This window comes from Myodes glareolus, chromosome 12, assembly GCF_982192425.1.
Source record: "Myodes glareolus chromosome 12, mMyoGla1.1, whole genome shotgun sequence".
NCBI classification, from domain to species: domain Eukaryota; kingdom Metazoa; phylum Chordata; class Mammalia; order Rodentia; family Cricetidae; genus Myodes; species Myodes glareolus.
Window position 1 is genome coordinate 61,966,111 of NC_142037.1, and position 24,097 is coordinate 61,990,207.

Genomic DNA, 24,097 nt, shown 5'->3' on the forward strand with positions numbered 1-24,097 from the left:
TGGGAGACCGGTCTGGTCTATATGGTTAATTGTAGGCCAGCCAGATCTACATAGTAAGATCTTGTTTCAAATGATGATGACGGTAAAATTACAGGCTCTTGCCTTGTAAAATAGATTAGCATGTAAAGGTGCTTGCTACTCTACTCAATCCTGATAACCTGAGTATCATCCATAGGACCCATATGATGGAAGGACTCTCACAAATTATCCTTTGACCTCTACATGTAATCTGACCATGACACTTACATACACACACACACACACACACACACACACACAGGGGGGAGAATATAAACATAAATTATTTTAGAAGCTCTTACTTTTAGGTTATGAACAGGAAGAACTATATCATTATCATCCTTTCTTCTCTTCACTTTTCTTGTCTCTTTTTCTTTTCTATGTATTAATTTGCCCTGGTAGGTGTTTAATATTTTTGAAGGTAAGCAAAGGAGTCTTCTTCCTACCATCATCTTTCTTCCTGTGGACATTCTCTGAATGCCATCTCAACTTCAATTCCCTTGAAAGATACCCTTGGATCCCTAGTGGCAAGAATTCTTAACTTGTTAACTGGAACTTAATTTTTAAAATCCAATGTTTAAACCAACTGGCAATTTTGAAATATTTCAACATATCTATCTTACTTACTGTGAGCACCACAAGGCTAGGGGCATGTATTGAACATATATTTATTTAAGTGTGTATGCATACAGGTGTATATCCAACATGTAGAGGTTAGAGGTCAATGCTAAATATCTTTCCATATGGATCCTCATCTTATTTTTTGAGAGTGGGTCTCTCATTGATTCTGGGGCTCCCCAATTCAGGTAGATCAGGTTCTAGCTAGATCCATTTGTCTGGTTAGGGAACCCCAAGAATCCCCTTAATTCAGACTGCAGCTGTCATGCTTGGCTTTCTAATGTTAGTGCTGGATGTCAAACTCTAGTCCTTTATTTTGCATAACAAATGCAATACCCACTGATCTATCTCCCCACCCCCACATTAGAATAGTCCTAGTCTGTAGTGTGATGCTGACAACACAGTCTTTCACTTGGACAGATTGATGGTCGTATATTTTTAAATACACAGAATCAGAGCTCAGTAAAACAATTATTTCTAATACAGAAAATATAGATAAGTAAGTCTTATATAGATATCTTGGATTATTTACATGAGTTTCAGAGTTGGGATCCAACAAACGTTCTAATTTGGATTATCACTCTACCCTAGTCACTTTTTAGACTGTGGGTTATATGATGCTGAAAATACCAAAAATTAAAAAAACAAAAAATCCTGGGCAATGAGAACCCTAACAACGACCATTCCTTATATTTCTATGTAGTCAATCCTTCCTTTTTATCCTAGTCTCGCTCCTGAGAAGGCATGGCTGTCTTCATGAGCTACTTTTGAATAGGGAGTCCCTTTTATTCATTTGTATATCCAGCAATTAACATAACATCTGCATATAGCAGATGTAAATAAGTATGTGTTGGCTTGCCCTGAGAAACAATTACAAAGGATAAAAAAGAAGCATTAGATATTATGTCCATGCTTAAGGAGCATATACAGTATTTAAGGAAGTAATTACATGAATATTCTGATTATAATGTTTTACACTTATTAGACATTGATTATATTTTTGTTGAATTAATGAAATGAGAGTTGATTTCTATTTCCAGAAAAAGTGTTAAATGTTTATAAAGAAACACAAATAATCTCCTATCCCCTGAGGGCATATAATCAAGTATGAAGCAATAAAAATACTTACAAATTCTTAACATTGCTCATGGAGCTGTGTGTTCTGCCAAAGGTCTTAGACATCGCACGGTAAAGTGAGCTGATAAAACACTTCCCAATGGTAGAGGGTTTTTTTTCCAGGAACTGTGAACAGTCTAAGATTTCCCCTCCTTGGAAGCTGAACATTCACCAACCACATTTTCATAAAGATTGATGAAAACTGAGACTCCCGCATCACGAGACAGAGCGTGTCACTACAGTCCAGCCAGCATCACGAGCGTCTTGGCTACATTTTCCTCTTCATCCTCTGGTCTGATAGAAGTGTTTAAAATCAGCCCTGAGATTTCACACCTGTTATGAGTTATTTAACAGCTCAGCACTCTCCAGCTAGGGAAACCCCAATTTCTAGGGAGGCTGTGCTGGACAGTTTTATGCCAACTTGACACAAGCTAAAGTCATCTGAGAGGACAGAACCTCAGTTAAGAAAATGTCCCCATTAAGATCTGGCTGTAGGCAAGCCTATAGATATTGTCTTAATCAGTGATTCATAAGGGAGGGCTCAACCCACTGGGAGTGAAATCATGCCTGGACCGGTGATCCCAGGTTCTCGAAGAAAGCAGACTGAGCAAGCCACGGGGAGTAAGTCAGTAAGTAGCATCCCCCCATGTCTTCTGCATCACTTCCTGCCTCCAGGTTCCTGCCGTGATTTCCTTCAACGAGGAATGCACGGTGTTGTGGCAGTGGAAATCAAATAAACCTTTCTTCCCCAGTTTGATCTTTGGTCATGGTGTTTCTTTCGTCACAGCAGCAGAAACCCTAAGACAGGATGATACCAGGAGTGGGGTATTGCTGTGACACACCTGACCGTGTTTCTTTTGGAAGGATTATGGAAGGACTTTTGAACTCTGGACTAGAAAAGCCATTGAGGGTTGAGAGAGCTGGGTTCTGTGGAGCTTGGATGATAAGAATGTTGAAAGCAATGCAGACAATGGAGGCCCGGCTTGTGAAATTTCAGAGAAGAGTTTAAAAACTCTATTGGGGCCATTTATTATTTTGAATTAAGATGCTGTGGTTCTGGGTGGCTGGAGCTGAAGAATTAGCCATGATTAACAGGAGATCAGCACCACTGAAGTGAAACCTTTGCTTTACTGGAACAGTTATGCTGCTTAGCTGGAGCTGAGAAATTAGTAATGATTAAGAAGAGACCACCATTAGCTGGGCGGTGGTGGCGCACGCCTTTAATCCCAGCACTCAGGAGGCAGAGGCAGAGGCAGGTGGTTCTCTGTGAGTTCGAGGCCAGCCTGGTCTACAAGAGCTAGTTCCAGGACAGACTCAACAAAAAAAGAAGAGACCAGCATCACAGAGGTGAAATCTTCTGGGATATATTTCTTAAGAGGCAGCACACAGAGTCATGCTTCAGAGATGGTCAAGGTTGTACTTTGTTCTGGCAGCAGAATTTGATAGGGTAAGAGTCACCCAGATAGTCTTGGTTTTAAAGGCATGAAGGGGTCTTGGAGAACTGTGGAGGCGTGGCACTGTGAGAGAACAGGGGAGGTGTAGCTTGATTGGTGAAAGCACAGCTTTAGAAGCAGTTGAAGACCCAGAATTGAAGAGGTCATGAAAAGTTGAAGCTTGGCAACATGAAGAGAGCCTACGACAGGCTATTGGTGGAAGTGCAGTCCAGCGGCAACACTGCCAGTACCATGAGATCACCACCAGTACCAAAGCAGTGGTGGGTAGAGCCTGCCAGAGCTTAGAAGACTCTGTGTGTGCTATAGAGGACAGAGCTGGAGAAGTGACTTAAGCCCCTTGGAGGAACCCAGATCATGAGTAGATGCCAGAAACTGGATACTGCATTATTTACACTGTCGGTTTTGCTTTGAAATGACTGTGACTGTGTCCTGGTTCTTCCTTCTTGAAACAAAGTATTTAACTTAACTTTGATTTTCATAGGAGACCACAGTTGAGAAATTTTGAACTTTTTTTGAAAAAAAAAAGATTTCAATTTAAAAAAGAGACACTAGGGGTTTTAAAGGAACTGAACCTTGAAAGTGTTTGAATTTATTTTGTCTTTAATGTGGGACTTTGGGGATGAATGAGAAAGGAAAGGTTTGTAGCTTAATGGTGATGTGTTTGTGCGTCAAGTTAACAGGCGGTCAACTGTGCTAGATAGTTTTGTGTTAACTTGATACAAGCTAGAGTCGACAGAGAGGAGAGAACCTCAAGTGAGAAAATATCTCCAAAAGAATGGGCAGTAGGCAAGCCTGTAGGACATTTTCTTAATTAGTGGTTGATAGAAAAGGCCCCAGCCCTTTGTGAGTAGTGCCATCCCCGGGCTGGTGGTCCTGGGTCCAGAAAGCAGGCTGAACAAGTCATGGGGAGCAAACCAGTAAGCAGCATCCTTCTATGGCCTATGCACCATTTTGTGTCTGCAAGTTCCTCCTGTTTGCTGACCTCCTCTGCTGATAAACAGTGCTGTGGAAGTGTAAGCCAAATAAACCCTTTCCTCCCCAACTTACTCTTGAGTCATAGTGGTTCACTGCAGCAATAGGCACGCTAAGACAGAAGCTGATAGGAAACTGTCGGCTTTTGTTATGAAGGAGACATTATCCTTATCAGTCTACCCAGAAAACAAACTGCCCTGTGAGATGGTGAGAGACTTGTTTCCTGGACGCTTGCTGCGTAAACACTAAAATGCCTCCCCTAAACAAATCCACCAGTGGCATTTCAGAAGAGGACCAGGCATGACAGTCCAAAAGTTCCAACTCACAAGCTGAGTGTGACTCATTTTTCCCCAACAAGAGATATTCCAAAAATTAACTTGTACATGTATTTATACCATTATGTATTCCAAGTCTTATTTACCTATAAAATTGGATTACTAATGTTTCACAGGATATGAAAACTATGCTATTAATGGGTTCTGGCATTCACTTTCGTGCCTAGTGTTTAGTGAGTGCTAAAGTATTGTTCATTTTCCTCCCTCCTGAGCACACAGACTATGACGTATAGAATGCCCTGGTAGGAAAAGGGAAGAACATTTAATCCATGTAGACTCATACGCGGAGCTTTTACCATGGGCAGTCACTAGGCTAAACTGCAGTCCTGCCTGCGTGAAGTTTACTTAATGGGAGATGTAGAGGGCAAAATTGTCTTGTGTCTGAAACATAAGCGTTTCAGAGGGTACACCTCCAAAGTTTGCAACTCCATGTGATTAGAAAGCTAGGGAATAACAGCACTGTAAGAGGCAAAAATTTAAAATAAGAGGCAAGGATCAGCAGACATTGTGTTTTTCCAGATCAGACTGAAAACACAGTATCAATACCAGCAGCAGAAATATTTTATGGGAACACTATTTCCTCATCTATTATTAATCACGAGTGTGATACTATTGAACATTAATACCTATTATGCATATGATAGGTGTAACAACTTTGAGAATCAAGAGCAAGGATTCCCTTGAGGGTAGGTCAGCTTCAAGAGATGAGGACTAGTTTTTGTCAGAAACCAGTGTTCACATCGATCTATGCCTGATCGGTATGGTGCTAGGTAGCCTAGGCTGGGCTCGAACTCACTTTGTAGTCAAAGATAACTCTGAACTTTTGATCCTCCTGCCTCCACCTTCCAAATGTTGGGATTACAAACGCATTTCACCATGCCCAGCTCAAATTGTTCATTTAATCTTTAAAAGCTACATACAATCCCATTTGCTTTATTACAGCTTACATATATGCTTCAGATCTCACAGAAATGGTAATTTTTCTGAGTGACAAAGTTATAAAAATCATCCCTGCTGTGGTGATAGTTGATAATTTAACCACTCTATTAAATTAGATGCATTAGGACAATATTGGAAAAGACCACTCCAGTTGATTTCCTGAAAGCATTATGGTAATAGCACTTTGTCCCCACCTACCTTATTTCCTGGGCCGGGTATTTGTCTAGAATCCACCCACGAACCTGGCTACCCCGTGAGGGATGAGCAGCGAGAGCTGTTAAGTGGGTTAACGAGAGAGCAACACGACTTGCATCTCAAGTGGGGAGAGAACATGGGAAAGCAACCAAAGCAGCGCTCTTCCTGGCTCCTATTATTCATGGATCACGAGGCAGGCTGATGTGAAGAACTGACCTTAGACTGGATGACTCAGAGAGCTGGGTACAGCAGGTCAAAGATACAAGGGACCTAAAAGCACCCTCCACTCACCAGCCTTCCCCTCTCCCATCAGCCTGGGCTGCCTAGCTGGCTGAACTGAGATCAGAGGAGTCACTGGGAGATGCCTTTTCCCTGGGGAGGAGAAATGTCTGATGAGGAACATCTTAGTACAAGGAAACATGGCATGAAAACGGAGTGTGAGAAGTCGTGACTTGAGAAATCCCAGATGAGACAGCATCGTCTTCCACATATTCTCTCCCCTTAGGCTACCTAGGTACCCACATTAACTGAAAGCTTTCCACTGATCAAAGTGACAGGCAATGGTCACAGATCACATCAGCTCCTCTGTACTGAAGTCATGCTAGTGGCTGATGCCTCGCCTGGCTGGGGCCAGGGTCCGAGTGCAAGGTCAGTGTAAAGGCAGCTCAATCCTGAGTCTTTTGGGGGCTCTAACACACTTCTGTGTGTGCGTGCCAGTCTCTTCCTTTCTACCTCTTCTTGCTTTCCCAACTTTGTCTTAGTTGGCAAAACTCTCCATTTCTATTAGGAAAAGCAGAGATGATGTTTATCCAAGAGCTTAAAGGAAACCTTAGAGTGCTCTCTCTCCCAGGCTGCCCTCCCCCCCACAGCATTCTATCACTAGACTGCCAAGGAAGCTTTCATTCAGCAGCTGTTTGCTCCTCTTTTACATGATGGTTCCCCGTGTTCAACAAGAACAAAGATCACTGATATTCCCGTTGGGTCCATCAGAGGCAACTGAGAACAATGGGCTCTTTTTATGTGGAAAAGAGACTTAAAATTTATTCATAATCGTTATTTTTTCTCTCAACACATTCTCATCCCCACGGGTCCCTTTCTCTAATTAGCTATGCAAGCCTCGACACTAAAACCCAGCTACATATTAATCTCCCATCTTTACTAGTATGGGGTCTTGATCTTCACCACACAAACACAGCATATGCTTATATTAAAATACATTGTTTCTGGAAAGGAGCCTATAAAATTGGAGCTCCTGAAAAAAAGAGGAAAATGTGCACTGGATATGTCACCAAATCACTAGGCCACTCCTAAAACTGAGTGGCTACAACAGTTCCCGTCACACAAAACATAGAATTTTCCATTAATTTAGTTCGTATAATGTGCCTGGTGGCATGCTATGAATTTAACATCCACTTTTATCTCCATTTAATTGTCATAACACTGTGAGCTGTGTGTTATCTTTATCCTACAGATTTAGAAAAAAATCTTCTGTGACCCTAAAACCAGATCTGTCTAAATGAGACTATCCTTGCGGCTTACAAGCATGTAGGCATGTAGAATGGGTACCAAAGATGGCATGCAAAAAAAAAAAAAAAATCCCAGTGCCAGTGAAGTTACTTTCTGTGCATTCTTCCTTTCATTCTTCTGATAATGTCAAGGTGTGACTTGGTTCTGTATGTGTGCATGTGTGCGCACACGTATCAGGGTGCACTTGCCTGTGCTCATTTATTTGAAGCTAGATGACATCATACATCTTCCTCTATTGTACTTTATGAGCCGTGGTCTCTCACTGAACCTGGGGATTGTCCTTAGACTGGACTGGCTGGCCAGGAAGCTCTCAGCCCTGTTCCGCCCATCTCTACCCTTCAGCAATGGGCTACATGTGTATCATCAACTAGCTTTTCACGAGTGCTAGGGATCTGAGTTGTGGATGATCTCTTCAGAAACGAGTTAGCTACCTCGGCTGCTCCTGTCTTTCCTGGAGAGAAATCAGATCTTTTGATTAACTGATGCAGATTAGGATTACAGAAATCCGAAGTTATGTCCATTCTAGAGCAGTCATGTAGCTGGTTCTTGCTGAATGGTTTAACACTCAAGTGAGTGCTATTTTAGATGAGTTTGATTGGGTATTTAGATTGTCAGATTAATTTAAATAAGAAATTTTATATATTTACATTACTTGAATACCCAATGTATCATGTTCAGCAAATTCAAGTGTAAGCCATAACTGCGACTATTTGCTATGTGATGGGATTCGGCAGCCTAAGAGAGGTAAAGAAAGCCTCTGTTATCGTTAACTATAGCTGTGGGCACCTGACCCCGTCCCTCACCTGGTGGGAAGGCAGGGCTCTAAAATAGCTAACAGGTGAAAGTTTTCAAGTCTTACTTTCTGCTAGTATAATTCGAAAAACCTCCATAAAGGCTCCCTGATGTAGCCCTGCATGGTACATCTGATTTACTGCTTCCAGTGGCCACACACGACAACGCAGACTGCTTTCAACACCTCCATTTCCACACTTCCATCCACAAGACACCTCAACACTCTGCTCTCTTCTCATGGACACTGACTTTTAGAGACCAAAGCTGCCATTTGAAGCTGGGAGTTAAACCTTTTTAAAATGATTACTTTAAAAATTTAACTTGACATATATGAACTCAACCCTGAATGTCAGTATTTGTTTTGCTGTGTTCCGATGCAATTCATCACGTTTCAGGCTGTCCCCCTTGTACTTTCTTTCCCTCTCTTCTTCTGAGGTCGGGCAGTACTGGTGATGGAACCTAGGGCCTGACACCGAAATGCCCAATGCCTCTTTTCTCTGCTAAATTATTCAGGCAGGCAGGCTGGAACCTGCTATCCCCCTGACTCAGTTTCCCAAGTGGCAGGATATAGGCTTACACAATCAGGCATAGCTCGTTTCTTTGTTATTCTAATTAAAAGGCAGTAGTGACATCTACTGAGATGCTACAGAAATGCATGAGCTCATCACCAGTCATGGCAGGCTCATCTCGGTAGCCTAAGAGAGGAAAGCCTCTCTGTTACCGTTAACTACAGCTGTGGGCACCTGACCCTGTCTCTCACCCAGTTTAGTGACAGCACTAAGTAAGGTTTGTGGGTGCTCCAGCCAGCTTATCTGCCTTCCCATCTTGGCTTTCTTACTTCTGTATTTTAGCTCCATTAAGCTACATCTTGTCTCTTGAGTTATCTCTTACAGGCTAAAGGGGCTGGCTACCCCTTGCAGTTACTGGAAGGCAAAGAACTAAATTAGATGTGCTATAACACCAAGACTTTGCCTTGAGTAGCAATTTCTCTGTACATTAGTTACAATTTTTCAGCCATATGATGGGGGGTGCACTTTTAGATGCCCAGTTTATCTATTCAGTCTGACATGTATTTACTGAGCATTTACTGTGTGTTACTTACGCACTGCTCAGAATATAAGCGCTACATCAATGAAGAAAAACAAGAAAAACTCCTGCCCTTGTGTGACTTTTTCAAATAGAGCTGTACGGGAATTAACAATCACTAAACTCTCTATACTTGGAAGTAGTCATAAATGCATAAATGCTGCACAACGAAAAACAGACACAGTTGCGAGATCTCTGGAGGATGAAGCTTAATATATATACTAAGGTCTTTGCTAAAAAATATTTTTTTAAAGGAAACACGATTTCCATTTGGTTTCCTATGTTTAGAAACCCAGTGCTTTTCCAACACAATGCTCCACTAAGTTCCACACTTTTTTCTACTGCCTCTGGGTTCTATCCTGATTTGATCACTTAGGCCTATGTTGCTATTATAACCTCCTCTCTGGTCTCTCCTTACTGTAACCCATCCTCCCATTTGTGGATTATGTGCCTCAGAGTAAGAGAGGCTGAAGAGATAACTGCACAACAGCCCCAGTGGCTGGTGAATGAACAAAGAAACACAGCATAAACACTGCCTGCAATGGTATTGAGACTTAATGGGCAAACATGAAGTGACTCAACTTCTAGGAGAGCCCTAGAATTAAGTTCATGGACAGAAGCAGGAAATGGCTTGGCTGGGTCAGTGGAAGGGACGGGGAGTCACTGACTAGCACACTGTTTCAGTCTGAGAGGAGACAAAGCTCTAAGGACGGTCAGAGTTACAAAATGGCAGGCTCTTCATGGCACTAAGCTGCTCAATTTCAACCACTAAAAACCATAAATTTTATGTTATCTTTCACTATAATAGACAATGGTCAATGAGACCAAGGGCATCAAGTTCTTAATAGTTTGAAACATATTTGATTCAGTTATTGGTAAATGGTCACATATTTGAACAACATACAAATAAATTTATAATAATTTCCACATAGATTATCTTATATGAAGAAGAGGGGAAAAACATAGTATTACATTTATTTGAATTGTCAATTTAGTTTTAAAACCAAGTCAATTCTGATTATCACCTCTCACTATCAGGAAAAATTAATTCTACTCCTATCTAAAGGTTAATTTAAGATGTAATTATATAATGCAAATACATATAACCTAGCTTAAAATTTTTATACATAGTAAATGCCTTAATATTTATAGACTACCTTCAGAAACCGAACTCAGCTCACAGAAACATATATTATATCAAGGGACAAGCCAATAATGCAAAAATCATTTTATTTTGTCACTGACAACATGCATGATACTGCCATTGTACCACTGGTTTCTTAAATACTCCTTATGAGCTCATTAAAAATATAGTTTACATTTAAAAATGTAACACGAAGTTCTCTATAAACAGTAGACATGTTCTCTATAAACATAATCCTTTCTCAATATATTTTCCTACTTTGTTTCACACATAAATAACTTAATCTATAACATCATAAATAAAACTATCAACTCTATGTCCTAGAAGTAAATACAAACTGTGGAGTTTGAGGAACTACTTTCTGATTTTATAAATCATATGCAATACGTGCATCAGCAAGCATACGATTCTCACAAGTTCTGTCCCCCAAGTTGGGAGAGCTGCCTATCATAGACCTTTCCATTTACTTAGTAAAGATGTCATGCATTTAAAGTCAAAAATAGCTACAAGCTCAGATTTTGTTTGTTGAGATAATATCTCGTTATGTTGCCTATATAGACCAAGGCAGACTGCGATGCACAATTCCTCTGCCCTGTCTTCTGGTAGCAGGGAATAATGATCAATAGTTGAGATTAGTTTAAGAGCAGCAGAGAGGGTAGCTACTTAGTTATTAAATCTTTTAAAAACCATTTCTACTTGTTTGAACTACAAAAAAAGGTACAGAAAAATGAATGCTTGTTTATCATTTAGATGTCAGAGAACTAAAATTAAAATTTAAGAAACAAAAAAATTCAGATTAAATCCATATTAAGCTTGTGAAAATATCCCACTGAGATTCTGTAACAGGAACAGAACCAATACCATCAAAAATTTCTTTGAATTTATTTTGAACTATCATTTTCACGAGTTTAAGCTTTAATGATATAAATGACACACAAAATTTTTCTGCAGTCATAATTCTAGTTTCATCAATTTTTATTAACATGTCGAAATCCTACTAATTTGTTAAAATACACCACCTATATACTGGATTAAATAGCCACTCATGATTAAATAGTAAGCATTCCTATTATTTTTATGCAATAAAATTAAAAGGGAATTTTTGCATGCTTGCTGTTTTTACTTTAAACATTATTTTGTAGGCATTTGGGTATAAAATTTAGAAAGAAAAGTACTCTCAGCAATTCTCATTAGATTTAAATGTTCAAAACTACAAATAATGCTAAGTCAAGTCAGGCATTACTTTTAAAATCTAAGTTTCTAAAAGTTCTAAGTTTTAGTTAATACAAAAATTGATCTTTACATTTTTGGTTAGGTTAACTGCCAAAAAAACTACTTAAAAATTAATATTCTGTTGAGATGATTAGAAGACATGTTTTTGATCCTTTTTTAAAAAACAAGATGTGAAACACAAAAACAGCCAAGTTCACAAATGGCAGCTGAAATCCCATCAACTTCCAGCCCAATGGAACACACAGCCAGTTACTATGCATAAACAATTCAAAATTAAGGTTTATAATGGAAATGTCAACAAGTCATAACTGCTATTCATCACCTCTGATGTGTTCCACCAACTCCAACCAGGCACAGCAGCTGCGTACATCTGATAGATCCTGTTTAGAAAATTACAGCTAGCAGAGCTATAAATAAGGAATACATAAATAGGAGCACGGCAACGCCAAGGAGTTGGGGGCATAACAAAAGATAGCTGTGATGTAAACACGTTTGTTAGCTCTCCCTTAAGCCACCTCCCACTGACTTACACAGCCATAACTTTATAATTCTTTTTAAAAGAAAACATTTTCTACACAGCAATCAGTAACGTCATCATACATCTTGACTACAATGCAATCTTCAAATTGTCTTGCAGAGCTTGACATATCTGTTCAGGACTTCTCCAGAAGTCAGCTTGTATTTTCAGCAGCCTAAGAACAAGAGAGCAAGACTTGTGATTTCAGAAGATACACCGTGGGTAAATCTGCCAGTTTTATACGATACTGAACAAACAGCTAGCTATTCCCCAAGATAAACTGAATTGCTTTTGTTGGGAAAAAAAATTTTTTGTTGTTGTATTATAAAGACTATCTTTCGCCAGGCAGTGGTGGTGCACGTCTTTAATCCCAAGGGAGGCAGAGGGGGGTGGATCTCTGTGAGCTCGAGACCACCCTGGTCTACAGAGAGAGTTCCAGGACAGTTAGGGCTGTTATACAGAGAAACATTGTCTTGGAAAACAAAATGAAACAAAAAAAAAATTGTCTCTTAAAATTCACTGCTAGATTACAAAGTTATTTCTATCATCTTAAGTAATAAAGAGAACATGTAAAACTGTACTACTTATGACCTTGTTTTCCAAGATCTTTATTAGTTTGTTTTATTGCAGTGCAGAAACAGAATTAAAAATGAGAAAGACTAATTAAGCTACAAAGTAGGCAGAACACAAGCAACAGAAGAACAGTGAACATGTTTTTAATCTCTCTCTTCATTTATCTTTTGCTAAAAGGTATTGTTTGTGATATTATTTACTTAAAAAGATAAAAACTGTTTTATTGTAATAAAAAGACATCACACCTGCACTTCCAGTTCCAAACTCCATCCATCTCAACGAAACAGTAAGAATGTCCCTGCATTTAGGGTTTTATACATCACTACCAATTGCATTTTTATGTACACACTCACCTGTCCCTTGGCCAGCACTTTTGTCCTCTCTCATCATTTTCCTTGGCCTCCTTCCTAAAGCATAAAGTGCCCCATACAGCTGTTACACATGCATATATTATAGGCTAGTATCTGCGTATGAAGAAGAATGCTCAGGTTTTCTTCTTTCTAATACTGGATAACCTCACCTCCCAGGTGTGTCTGATCCTTCACCAAAACCCGATCTGACTGTACTTCTAGAATGACTGAAAGGATAGCCCCTGCCAGTAACCTAGCACTGAGAGGCTAGGACAGGGAGAGCTGGAGCTACAGTTCAGCTTGAGCTCCATGGGGGAGCTTCAAAAAACTGGGGACAAAATGAAACAAAGACTAATAAAATTTCTTAATGCCAATATGAAAATGACAAACTTTGCTTTTTGGGACACGGTATTTCTATGTAGTTCCGGCTGTCCTGGAACTCACTATGTAGACCAGGCTGGCCTTGAAGTCACAGGCCCAACTCCCTGTACTTCAACTGCTGAGATTAAAGGCATGCGCCACCACCACACAGCCCTGAAAATGATAAATCTAATCTTAGAAAAGTACATGATTTACTTCTATTTCTACTTACTAATTAAAATTTCCCCTTTAGTTATTTCAAGAAAATATGGTAAAATGTTGGGAAAATCATAAATAATGCAATAATATAAAAAGCATAACCTTTTCCCTCACAGGCAAAGGACCTTGTTTTCCTTAGAAAGCAAGTTAGCTTTTCTCTCCTCAAGACTTACCACACGAAAGAGTTAAAGCAGAGTTTAAATATTTTTGCCAGGTGTGGTGGCACTCCAGAGGCAGAGGTAGGATGATCTCTGTGAGCTTGGTGCAGGCCACAGATACATAATGAAACTCTGTCTCAAAACAAACAAACAAACAACATCAAAAACAACAAAACCTGGCTTACATAGTCTTTGTCAATCAGTGCAAATGAAAAGCCCAGGTCAACTCCTTAACTCTCAACAGCTGGGCTACACTGCTACAGCTTCCGCTTCCCTGGCAGCATGTTACAAACAGCATCAGCAGTGCCTGCCACTGTATGCGGGAGGAAGTTGTGCCAGTATATCCTGAGCCTATGTCTACTGTAGCACTAGGAAGTATTCACTTAACCATCATCTATTCTTTCTTCTCAGTTCTTTTTCATTCTGCTCTGAAAGCTATATTCTGAGTTTTTAAAAAGATGATAAAGAAGGTAAATGAATTTAAAAAAAGCTGGGCAAAATCCTGTGAAATGCATTCAATGTTAATGGGACTGAGAAGTGCACATAAACAGAGAGGACCCATGTGTGCCCCTACTGAGAAATGGCTGAGACTAAGACTCGCAGTAATGAGCACTGATGCACATGAAGCAAAAGAAACTCCCATGCCACTGGTGGAATATAAATTAAGACAACCACTTTGGGAAAGCTTGGCACTGTAAAGATCTATTAAGTTGGTAACACACACAGGCTACAGCCCAATCATTTTATGTCTAAGTATATATCTAAACCAAATGCACAAATGTAAGCATGAGGAGACATGGGCTACAATGCTCAAAGTATTATTTACAACAGTCTTACATTGAAAACAACTCTGTATCTACTCATAGTAGACAGGGCAAATTGTAGTATATTTGTAGAAGCAAACTCATTTGCAAGAAAAGAAACATATTACAGTGACATTCATCATAAGCAAACATCAAAACATGACATTAAATGAAAGAACTTACTAGAAATAGTAAAATTCCATAGAAATGAAGCTTAAAACTCTGACAAAGTTATAGTAGCTTTTAGACATCCTGTTCAGTTAGTGAGACTGGTAAATGTCTACTACAGAACTCAGGAGACTAGAGGGGAAGCAAGACGAAGGAGACGCAGGCCTGTGGCGGGAACAGGGCTTCCTAAGGTGCTGGCAGAGATAATGATATGGTATTTAATTCTCGTGTGTGCGTCTGTGTATGGTCAACAACGGATGTCTTCCACGGACACTTTCCACCTTAGCTTTAGAGAGCACTCTTTTGGTGGACTTGGAGTTTATTGCTTGTCTACACTAACTGGCCAGCTGGCCCAGAGAACCTCCATCTCCACCTCCCCAGCTCTAAGAATAAAAACATGCATTCCTGAACCCAGCTGGAGATCAAATTCACCTTTGATGTGTGTGTGGTAAGGACTTCCCAGCCCTTTTAATATTTATAATCGATATTTACCCTGTAAGTATGTTTTGTGTTAGGTTTCACAATCAAAGAGCAATAAAATAAAACCCCTGAGTTGCTTTGAAAAACAACAATCTGAAAAACAAGCTGTTTTGCTGTTGGTCAATAATGGTCATCGCTTGAAGTTTCAATATTCATGGTCAGTGGGATTCCTGACCAACATACATACAGCCTTCTCTCCTGTCTTCACATGTTTGTTTCTGCTTATGTGTATTCAAATATCGAATAATGACCCCCAATTGCGGGATTAGAAGCCACCCTAACTCAGTATGAACTCATTGTAATCGGTGACAAACAGACACCATTTTCAAATATGGTTATTCATTGGTACTAGGGATTAGGACTTGGAGATTTTCGTAGGAGGTACAATTCTACTCAAAACAGAAAAATTTGGACAGATTCCTAAGAAAAGATAACATGACTTGTCAGAATTTCCGTGGTCTGAACTTAGCTTCTGGTCTTGACTTTCTCCTGATGACTAAGCTGGTTAACTGGTTCAGTTAGTATCTTTCCCATAGCCTTAGTCATTTCCAGCTGCCAGGCTGACCGACACTGCAACTACCCAGGTCCAGAACCATGGTTATGTGTTGGCTCCCTCCAAAATCCACTCCATCTGTGACCTGCTGGAGTATGGGGGTGGGCTGGGGGAGCCCTGCACACCCAGGGTTGCGGGATCTCCATGACCATGGCACACGGCAGAAACAGAATGCCCAGGAAGTCCCAGTGAGAGCCCCGGTCAATGATTCTTTGCTATGAAGGCCTGTATGTAAACATGTATAGATAAAGGGTTTTCTGCGTGACTCGCTGTGTCTCACTGTGGCTTCCATGATGAGATTTTTCCCTTTCTTTTTTCTTCCTCTTAAATTTTGCTTTATTTTGGGGGGAGGAGATTGCAGGGACAGAGAGTGGAAGAGAGAAGGAAGATGGACGGGATCAGGATGCATGATAAGAAGGACACAAGAATGAGTAAAAAGAAAGAAAACAAGAAAAAAAAACCCTAATATGCAAATCTAACCTTTAGTGCTTCAGTACCCTTGCGAAGCTCCTTAATAACAGACGATAAAGCTTCCGGGTTGATTCCTTGTTCACAAAGTCGTACACAAATAGATAGTGTTTCCATATCTAAACCGGTATTCAAAATCCTTGAAATCTCAAGCAGAACTGAAAAAGATAGACATAATTTTAGAAAGCATTTAATAACTTAAAAAAAAGCATAGAGCACTTCTTTTCTTCTTAATGGACTGAACGGGTTTTATTTAGGTATATATATGTATACACACACACACACACACACACACACACACATGAAGTAACAACTAGTAAAAAAATTGAGACCATAAATTTGAAGAACAGGGGAACATGGCAGGGTATGAAGGGAAGAAAGGAAGAGAGACATTTTAATTTCAAAAGTTAAAAACAAAGTCAAGTTAAAGAATTTGGGGAAAAGCACTTTGACATGATAGCTTTTATGTGAAAATCAGTTTCCATTCAGATACTTTTAAAATATTTAATATTCTTTTGTCACACAATACATCCTGATTACGGTTTCCCCTCCCTTTACTCCTTCCAGTTCCTCCCCACTTCCCCTTCCATCTGGATCCCACTTCCTTTTCATTCTCATTAGAAAACAAGGGGTAATATATATATAATACAATATAATTAATATTATATAAACTAACACATCAGAGTTGAACAAAACAAACTGAAGAAAAAAGCCCAAGAAAAGGCACAAGAATCAGACACCCACTCGTATGCCCACTCAGGAGTCCCACACAAACACTAAACTGGAAGCCATGGTACATACACACAGAGGACAAGGCGCAGGCCTGTGCAGGTCCTGTGCATGCTGCCTCAGTCTCTGAGCTCATATGACCTTTGCTCATGTTGATTTAGAGGGCCTTGCTTTCTTGTGTTTCCTCCATCCCCTCTGGCTCTGAACAATCTTTCTGCCTCTTCTTTAAAAGGGTTCCCTGAGCTTGGAAGAGAGGGATTTGGAGACATTGTATTTAGGACTGAGTGTTCCAAGCTCTCTCACTCTCTTAATAATGACTGGCTGTGGTGTCTTTTATGTTTTTCCCATCTGCTTCAGAAGGAAGCTTATCTTTGATGGCGGAGCAGGGCATTTATCTATTAAGGAATCAACACATCAGGATTCAAAAACCAGCATGCACTTCTCAGCTTATTTATTTTTTACACTTATTGGTTGACTGACTAATGCATGTGTGTCTACGTGTGGGTTTCCATACGCCACACTGCACAGAGGTCTGAGGGAGAACTTACAGAATCAGGTCTCTCCTTCCACCACATAGGTCTTGGAGATCAGAGTCAGGACATGAGGCTTGCTGGCATGGCACCCTCACCTAGTGAACCATCTTGATCTTGCAGCCCAGTGTCTCAGTTTTAAAAACTTAAAAATAATTACATAACATGCCTTTTCATGGAAATGCCAACTTCTTAACCTCTCAGCTGTTGTAAGATTAAGCGTCTCCTACACTTCCCCCAATGAAACACTATTGTGATTAATTGTGATACATATGTATATACTAAATTATATTCCAAGACAAATTCTAAAAGAACTACTCAGCAACAAGAGCATTTAAAGCTGTAGAACCTTCAGAATAACTGGACATAGTAATTGCATCTCTTGACTTTATTGATAAAAGCTTATACACTTTAACTTCACTTTCAAACTTTTTTATTTTACATGCATGAGTGCTTTGCCTCTAGGTACATATGAGTGTCACATACTTAAGTTCATTTTCTACAGCACTGTATTTCGTGACATTAAAAGCAGCAGCGTTGAGCACCTAGGTTATTAAGGGTTCTCCAGGAACCCTTTTCCTTACAGGACAGTTCCACTGACTTTGTTACATGGTGGTGTTCCCACAATGTGCTTAGAATTCAAGTCAACTGATAACGTTACCTGCTGGACACTTTTCCCTGGCATCATGCTTAGGATAGTATTTCCCATGCAGAGTGAATTTAGCATTATTCTCATCCAGCACTTGAGAATTGTTTTCTCCCTTCCATAAACATTTAAATATTTGATTCCTGGAGTGTATGTAGAAGAAAAGATCCTTTTCTCAGAAATAAGCCAGTTGTCACAATATAATTTATTGAATGACATATCCTTTTGTCACTAGACTGCAATTGCTACCTTTACCACATAAGAAGTTCCCAGAGATCTACACAGCATGGTGTCATAGCCATATCATTAATTACTATTTTATACTGCACACAGTAGGTTAAATATTCTTCTGCCACTTTCATGTAAGGAATAGCCATTTTTATTCTCAGGTTGAAGTCAGACATTTTCATCAATTTTCATGACAAATTTATTAGGCTTCCTGCTTGAACTGCATGAAAGCATGGATTATTTAGGAGAAAATGGACAAGTTAACAATACTTAGCCATGTGCTGGAGAGATGGCTCAGAGGTCAAGAGCACTGGCTGCTTTTCCAGAGGTCCTGAGTTCAATTCCTAGCAGCACATGGTGGCTCACCACCATCTGTAGTAGTGGCATCTGATGCCCTCTTCTGGCATTTAGGCGTACACGCAGATACACAAAATAAACAACACTTAAGACACTCACTAACTCGGAGTACTAAACACTGCCATAGTATTCATGTCAACATGCAACTTTCCCCACTTTTCATAGTATTTATTTTCATGTCTCATAGTTCAATGTGGATCTTAAAGATATACTTTCTATGTCAGTATATAAAGTACAGTTCTGAATCTCTTATCTAAATTCTAATGCCTGTGGGTTCCTTCCTTCCTTCCTTTCTTTTTCTTCCTGTTAATGGTCTGAATTTTTCTCATCATAACTCATTTTCCTGTTTTACATACCCAGGGATTAGTGGCCAGGTACTGGAAATTCTACTTTGTTGACACTGGACATCTTTATCTCCCTATGAATATCCTTGAGCTAATAGTAAATATAGTTACCCGGAAACTGACCCTTTCAATTCTAAATCCTCAAATGGGTTGGGCAGAATCACAGTCCTACAGAGAACAGCTGATTAAGCTACTAAGGAAAGTCCCTTTCAAATACTCTAACTATTCCACAAATTGTCTTTTCTACTCTTCCTTACAGAACAATAGTCCTTAGCTTTGTAGAAGCATCTACGCTGGGCGTTTTGTTCCCGTTTTCTGGTTGGTAAATGTGTTAATTAGCCAATGCTCTCTGATCTATGCTACTGACCTCCAGAATTTTCTCTGCAGCTCTCTCAGGTATCCCCTCTTCCTCCCTCCCTCCCTCTCCCCCTTTGTGTTTTAACTCTTCCTGCACTGCTCCTTAGCTCAACCCAATTGTCCACTGGTCCCTCCTGGCGTGTCTGTGCTGCAATGAGGCCTGAAGACAAAGAGTCGGGGTGACAGAAGCATCACTTCATGTATTTCCTGTGACTAATATTCAGTCTCTTTGTATGTTTTGCATGGGCTTTTGTTTTGTCAAAGTAGGAGTGTATGCTCAGTATGCGACTCCATTTGTGCAGAAGTACTCAGTTTTACTTTCCAGGGTTGACAGCCACTAATACTTTGCTCTTCTGTGACGGAAGTGTTACTCATGTTACCTGCTGATTTTAGTGACTGTACTTTAAGACTTCAATTTCCTCCAGCTCATTTGTAGTGGTATAGTATTTGTATTTTAGTAAATAAATCTTGCCTGAAGACCAGAGGCAAAGTTAAAGCCAATAGAGGTCAGGTAATGGTGACATACACCCTTAATCCCAGAGTTTGGGAGACAGAGGCAGATGGGTCTCTGTGAGTTCAAGTTTACCGTGGGCTCCACAAAATTAATGCAGAAGCAAATACAGGTGCTGGTGGCCTACACCTTTAATCCCAGTACTGGAGAGTCACGCCTTTAATCCCAGCACTGCAGGGAATATAAAATGGTAGGAGAGGCTTGTCTGCTTCATTTTGTGGTTGCTCAGTCTTGGTAGAGATAAGACTTCTCTAGTGGCCTGGCTGCTTTGCTTTTCTGGTTTTCAGGTTGAACCTCAATTTCTGTCTCTGCGTTTTTATCATTTGTGCTACAGTCACTTGTTCCTGCTTTCTAACTGAACATTTACTCACAGTGGTTTCCTATTTTTGTCTGCTGTACCTGCCTTTACATAATTTGGGCTCTATTTCCAGCGTTCGTTTACTGGAGAGTGCTCTGTGACTTCCGACATAGCAAGAGTGAAGGAGGGTGGTCAGGAGTGGGCTCTCTAGAGCAGACCACCTGAGTTCAAATTCCACTTTTATTCCTATAATGAACCAATCCCAATTTGCGCCTACTTTATTATTCTGTAAATATTAGGCAACAGTACTTTTTTATAGGGTTAGTGTAAGGATTAAGGAATCACTTAGAATGCTGCCTAACATATACTAGGACTCAGTAAGCGCTAAGCTATTACCTATTACGGCTTTTCTCTTTTTTCATCTACCTAAGGTACTTTGTGACTCCTGCGGGAAATTCGTCTGCTCACAGGCTCTTTGATACTCCTCTCACCCTGGCCTCAAGCTCTCTGGACGCAGCTTTACAGAAGCATCTTGGCTTAAGACAAGACTCAGAGATCACACGGATGATGCTTCTCCATTTCTGCCATGGCAGATGGTACGATTCTGCCTGATAGGCTGGCAGGACAACATACTTCCCCGGGCTCTATCCTCAAAACCCCACTGTGGTTCCCTTCTGCTTTCTTATGGGGAAAAAATCTCCATTTTTCATCAATGGAGACTTTCTTTTCTTGTTTTTGAACATGGCTACATTTAATAATTATACTTCAACATTACTTCCTAATTTTTATATGCCTAACACATGGAATTTCTTTAGAGTCTACTTAACCACTGTAGATTCCAAGGTTACTTTTGATACATTGAGATAAGGAGACATGTAAATCCAGGAAGACCGTATTAAAGAATTCAGAAGTTTGAGAAGCTATTGGCAGATATAAAATTTATAAAATCTAAAATTGCGCGCGAGAGGTTCTGGTATAAAATACCCCCCCATTTCCCCCATCCCCACCGCTCTCTTTCTTCAGCACATGTGCTCTTTTCCCAGAAGAAGGTCCTCTGGGGATAGGCCCATTAGACTTGCTAGCCTCCAGAACTACAACAGTAAATCCCGTTCTTTAATTTACACAGACTCAGGTAATCTGTTCTAGGAAGGCAAAACAGACAGATTCACACTCTGTGTAACATAAGAGAACAGTATACATCTAAAGTGAATGACAGGGGGACTTAACTGATTTTGAAAAGAAGTATTTGAGGCTGGGTGGTGGTGGCGCACACCTTTAATCCCAGCATTTGGGAGGCAGAGGCAGGCGGATCTCTATGAGTTCGAGGCCAGCCTGGTTTACAAGAGCTAGTTCCAGGACAGGATCCAAAGCTACAGAGAAACCCTGTCTCGAACCCTCACCCAAAAAATAGAAAAAAGAAATGTATTTGAGAAAGACTTGTCTGAAGAAGTAAAACCTTCGACTGTAAGAAAGTGAGGCAGCAGAAAGCACACCTTGTGGAACTTTCTCAGCTCACTAATGTGCACAACCAGTGTCTAGGTGGGGTTAGGAAGGAACAGAGGAGACACGTGAATGCAGTAAGGACTACTAAGAAACTCATACGTTTCAGATACTATTGGTAGATATAAAATGGGAGTTTATATGTGAGTTTAAATATGGGTTTGATTTTCGAATGGGCCATATATGATGAGGAATCAATCTACACCGCTGTATTCTGGTAAAAGACTGGTAAATGGGCAACTGAAGAAAACAGTGACACTGTCACATACCTTTGTGGAGACTAGGAGGCAGGGGCAACACAAGAAAATCAGAGGGACCCCAGGCTTCTTTCTCGAATGAGCAACGGGATGGAAGGCATTAGTGTCACTGACTAGTCTGATGGCTCTCAACACCTTTCTGGAGGAAACTTTTGGAAGCTTAACACCGGATACATAAACTTGCTTCTACACTGAAGCCTTTGGAAAGAAAATGATCAGAAATATAACTACTAGGAGTAAAATTAAAATTTGAGGAGCCACACTGAAAGGGAAGAAGGAGGTAGTTGAAATCTGGCTGTTTTAGGAGGAAATGTTGGAAGTGAATGCTGAGTGTGTAACATGGACGTGAGAGGAGTACCTGATTCCACAGCTCTTACACTCTGTCTGGGTTGGGGTACACTGGGCTCCTTTTGAAGGCTACAAAGCTTACCTGTCCCCCCATGTATGATCTAGCTTTAACAAAGTCTACTCATTTGACAACTGTAATGAAAACTTTACGGGGTAAGTCCCACTACCCTGGCAAACCACCGACATCAAACGCTGAAGTCACTGTTAAGTAATACAGAGAGGAGGGAGAAGATGAGAAAGACATTAGATCTTGAAGAAAAACTGCTACTGAGGGAAGAAATGGGACCCAAAATGCATGAAAATTTTGATTTAAATGCAATGAAACCTCACACATACCCTCCCTCCATTAGAAACAAAAACACCTCTGGTCTTCACTTTTATGTGTTCTTATGTTCTGTAATTTTCATTTTATACCAAGTTCTCTCAGAAAAGATGGTAATGACGCAACCAATGCCAGAGCTTACTTCTCAGAGCAAGCAGTCCCACCAGAAGCTTCCTTTCAAAGAAAACTGGCTGGAAGGAAGGCCTTATCTTCAGATAGAATTCAAAATACACAGTGCTGTTACACAGTGATGCAAGGGGTGTGCACTAGAGACCAGCACTCCAAGGACATTTAAGAAACAATAAGCCACAGAACACACAGGATGAAGAACTGGATGGATAACAGACTTTTCAGAAAAGGAGCAATGTAGCCAACAGCAACTAGGTAGGAAAAGTGTATGTAAAGATTCTAACAGTTTCATTCCTTACCTATGAAAGCAATGACCTGTGCAGGCCATTCCAAGAAGGAGAAGGGGTAGGATAAGATGGCAGGCATTTAGTGAAGGAAACGCAAGGCAGTAGGGTTGACATCACCTTGTGACAATAGTGTTATCTTTTAAAAAAGCTGCTGAGGGGGTTAAGCCCTTGAAACCACCAAGGCCACTGCCAATACAGATTTGTAGCACCACACATACAGGGAAACGAAGGCAGATACGTGCAAATAGAATGTCAGCTAATGCAAATAACAAATAAATCTGATCATTTTTGATACACACTCTACCTACCTGTCTAATTTTAAATGCCCACATCAGGACTCGTGGCTACGGCTTTATTTTACAAAGAAGATGAGTACGGTTTATGAAGCTGAGTGTTGGGTCCAAAAGGCCGAAGGTAACTCAGAGACACTTGGACACGTGTGTGCGGACACACCCACTGCTGCGGCCACCCGTGCCACCCGGTCTACGACAGGGCTGGGAAATGAGGACGGTGATATCGGCTCATTTGTTGGAAACACGGAGTTCCTTACTGAAATGCCCGGGCCCGGGGGCTGAGCGGTGACTGAAGGGTCCACGACTCCTTTCCTTCGCCCGGGGACGTCAGTCACCAGCTTCTCCCGCGTCACGGGGCGGGTCGCGGGGACCCGGGCTGGGCGCGTAACGGGCCGCCGCGAGGCCAGAACGCCGCGCACACGCCAAACTACGCCACCGCGGAGGGCCAGCGCTCCAGACACCGGGCCGCCAGCTTCGAGGTGGCGGCTGCGGGTCCCCTTTCCCCAGCCCCTCGCAGGACGGCGCGGGGGGTCGACGTGGGGACCGCCGGACCCTCCACCACGCCTCCATCGGAGTCTCGGCGCCGGGAAGCGCGGGCCGGGTAAAGCGAGCGCGAAGCGTACTCACCGTCCATGGTCTCCCTCACCGCGTTCAGGTTGGCCGAGGCCGCCGCACCCGCGCCGCTGCCACTGGCCATGGAGAAGAGAAAGCCCGGGCCGGCGGGAGAAGACCTGACCCGGAAATGGAGCGCCCGCCTCTCCTCCCCGCACTCCCACCGCGCGGCCGCGCTCACGCCGGCCAAGCCCCGCCCCCGCCGGCCAGGCCCCGCCCCCTCGCGCAGGGCGCCGACGCACGGCGGCGTTGATTTGAATTTGGAGCCTCG

At 41.2% G+C, this 24,097-nt stretch overlaps 1 protein-coding gene across 2 annotated transcripts; it reads right to left on the reverse strand.

Annotated features, from left to right (window-relative positions):
* Window positions 1-10,265: 10,265 nt before the first annotated feature.
* Mzt1 (mitotic spindle organizing protein 1) lies at window positions 10,266-24,005 on the reverse strand. Of its 2 annotated transcripts, XM_085698261.2 has the most exons (4): window positions 23,842-24,005; window positions 16,091-16,236; window positions 12,873-12,926; window positions 10,266-12,121 (listed from the first exon to the last, which is right to left on the reverse strand). In XM_085698261.2, the coding sequence occupies exons 1-3, from the start codon at window positions 23,909-23,911 to the stop codon at window positions 12,906-12,908; spliced, it is 237 nt and encodes a 78-aa protein (XP_085554387.1). In that variant the 5' UTR covers window positions 23,912-24,005; the 3' UTR covers window positions 10,266-12,121; window positions 12,873-12,905. The 2 variants fall into 2 exon arrangements, with proteins under 2 accessions (XP_085554387.1, XP_085554386.1); XM_085698260.2 differs by lacking the exon at window positions 12,873-12,926 and having other exon boundaries at window positions 23,842-24,001.
* Window positions 24,006-24,097: the final 92 nt, after the last annotated feature.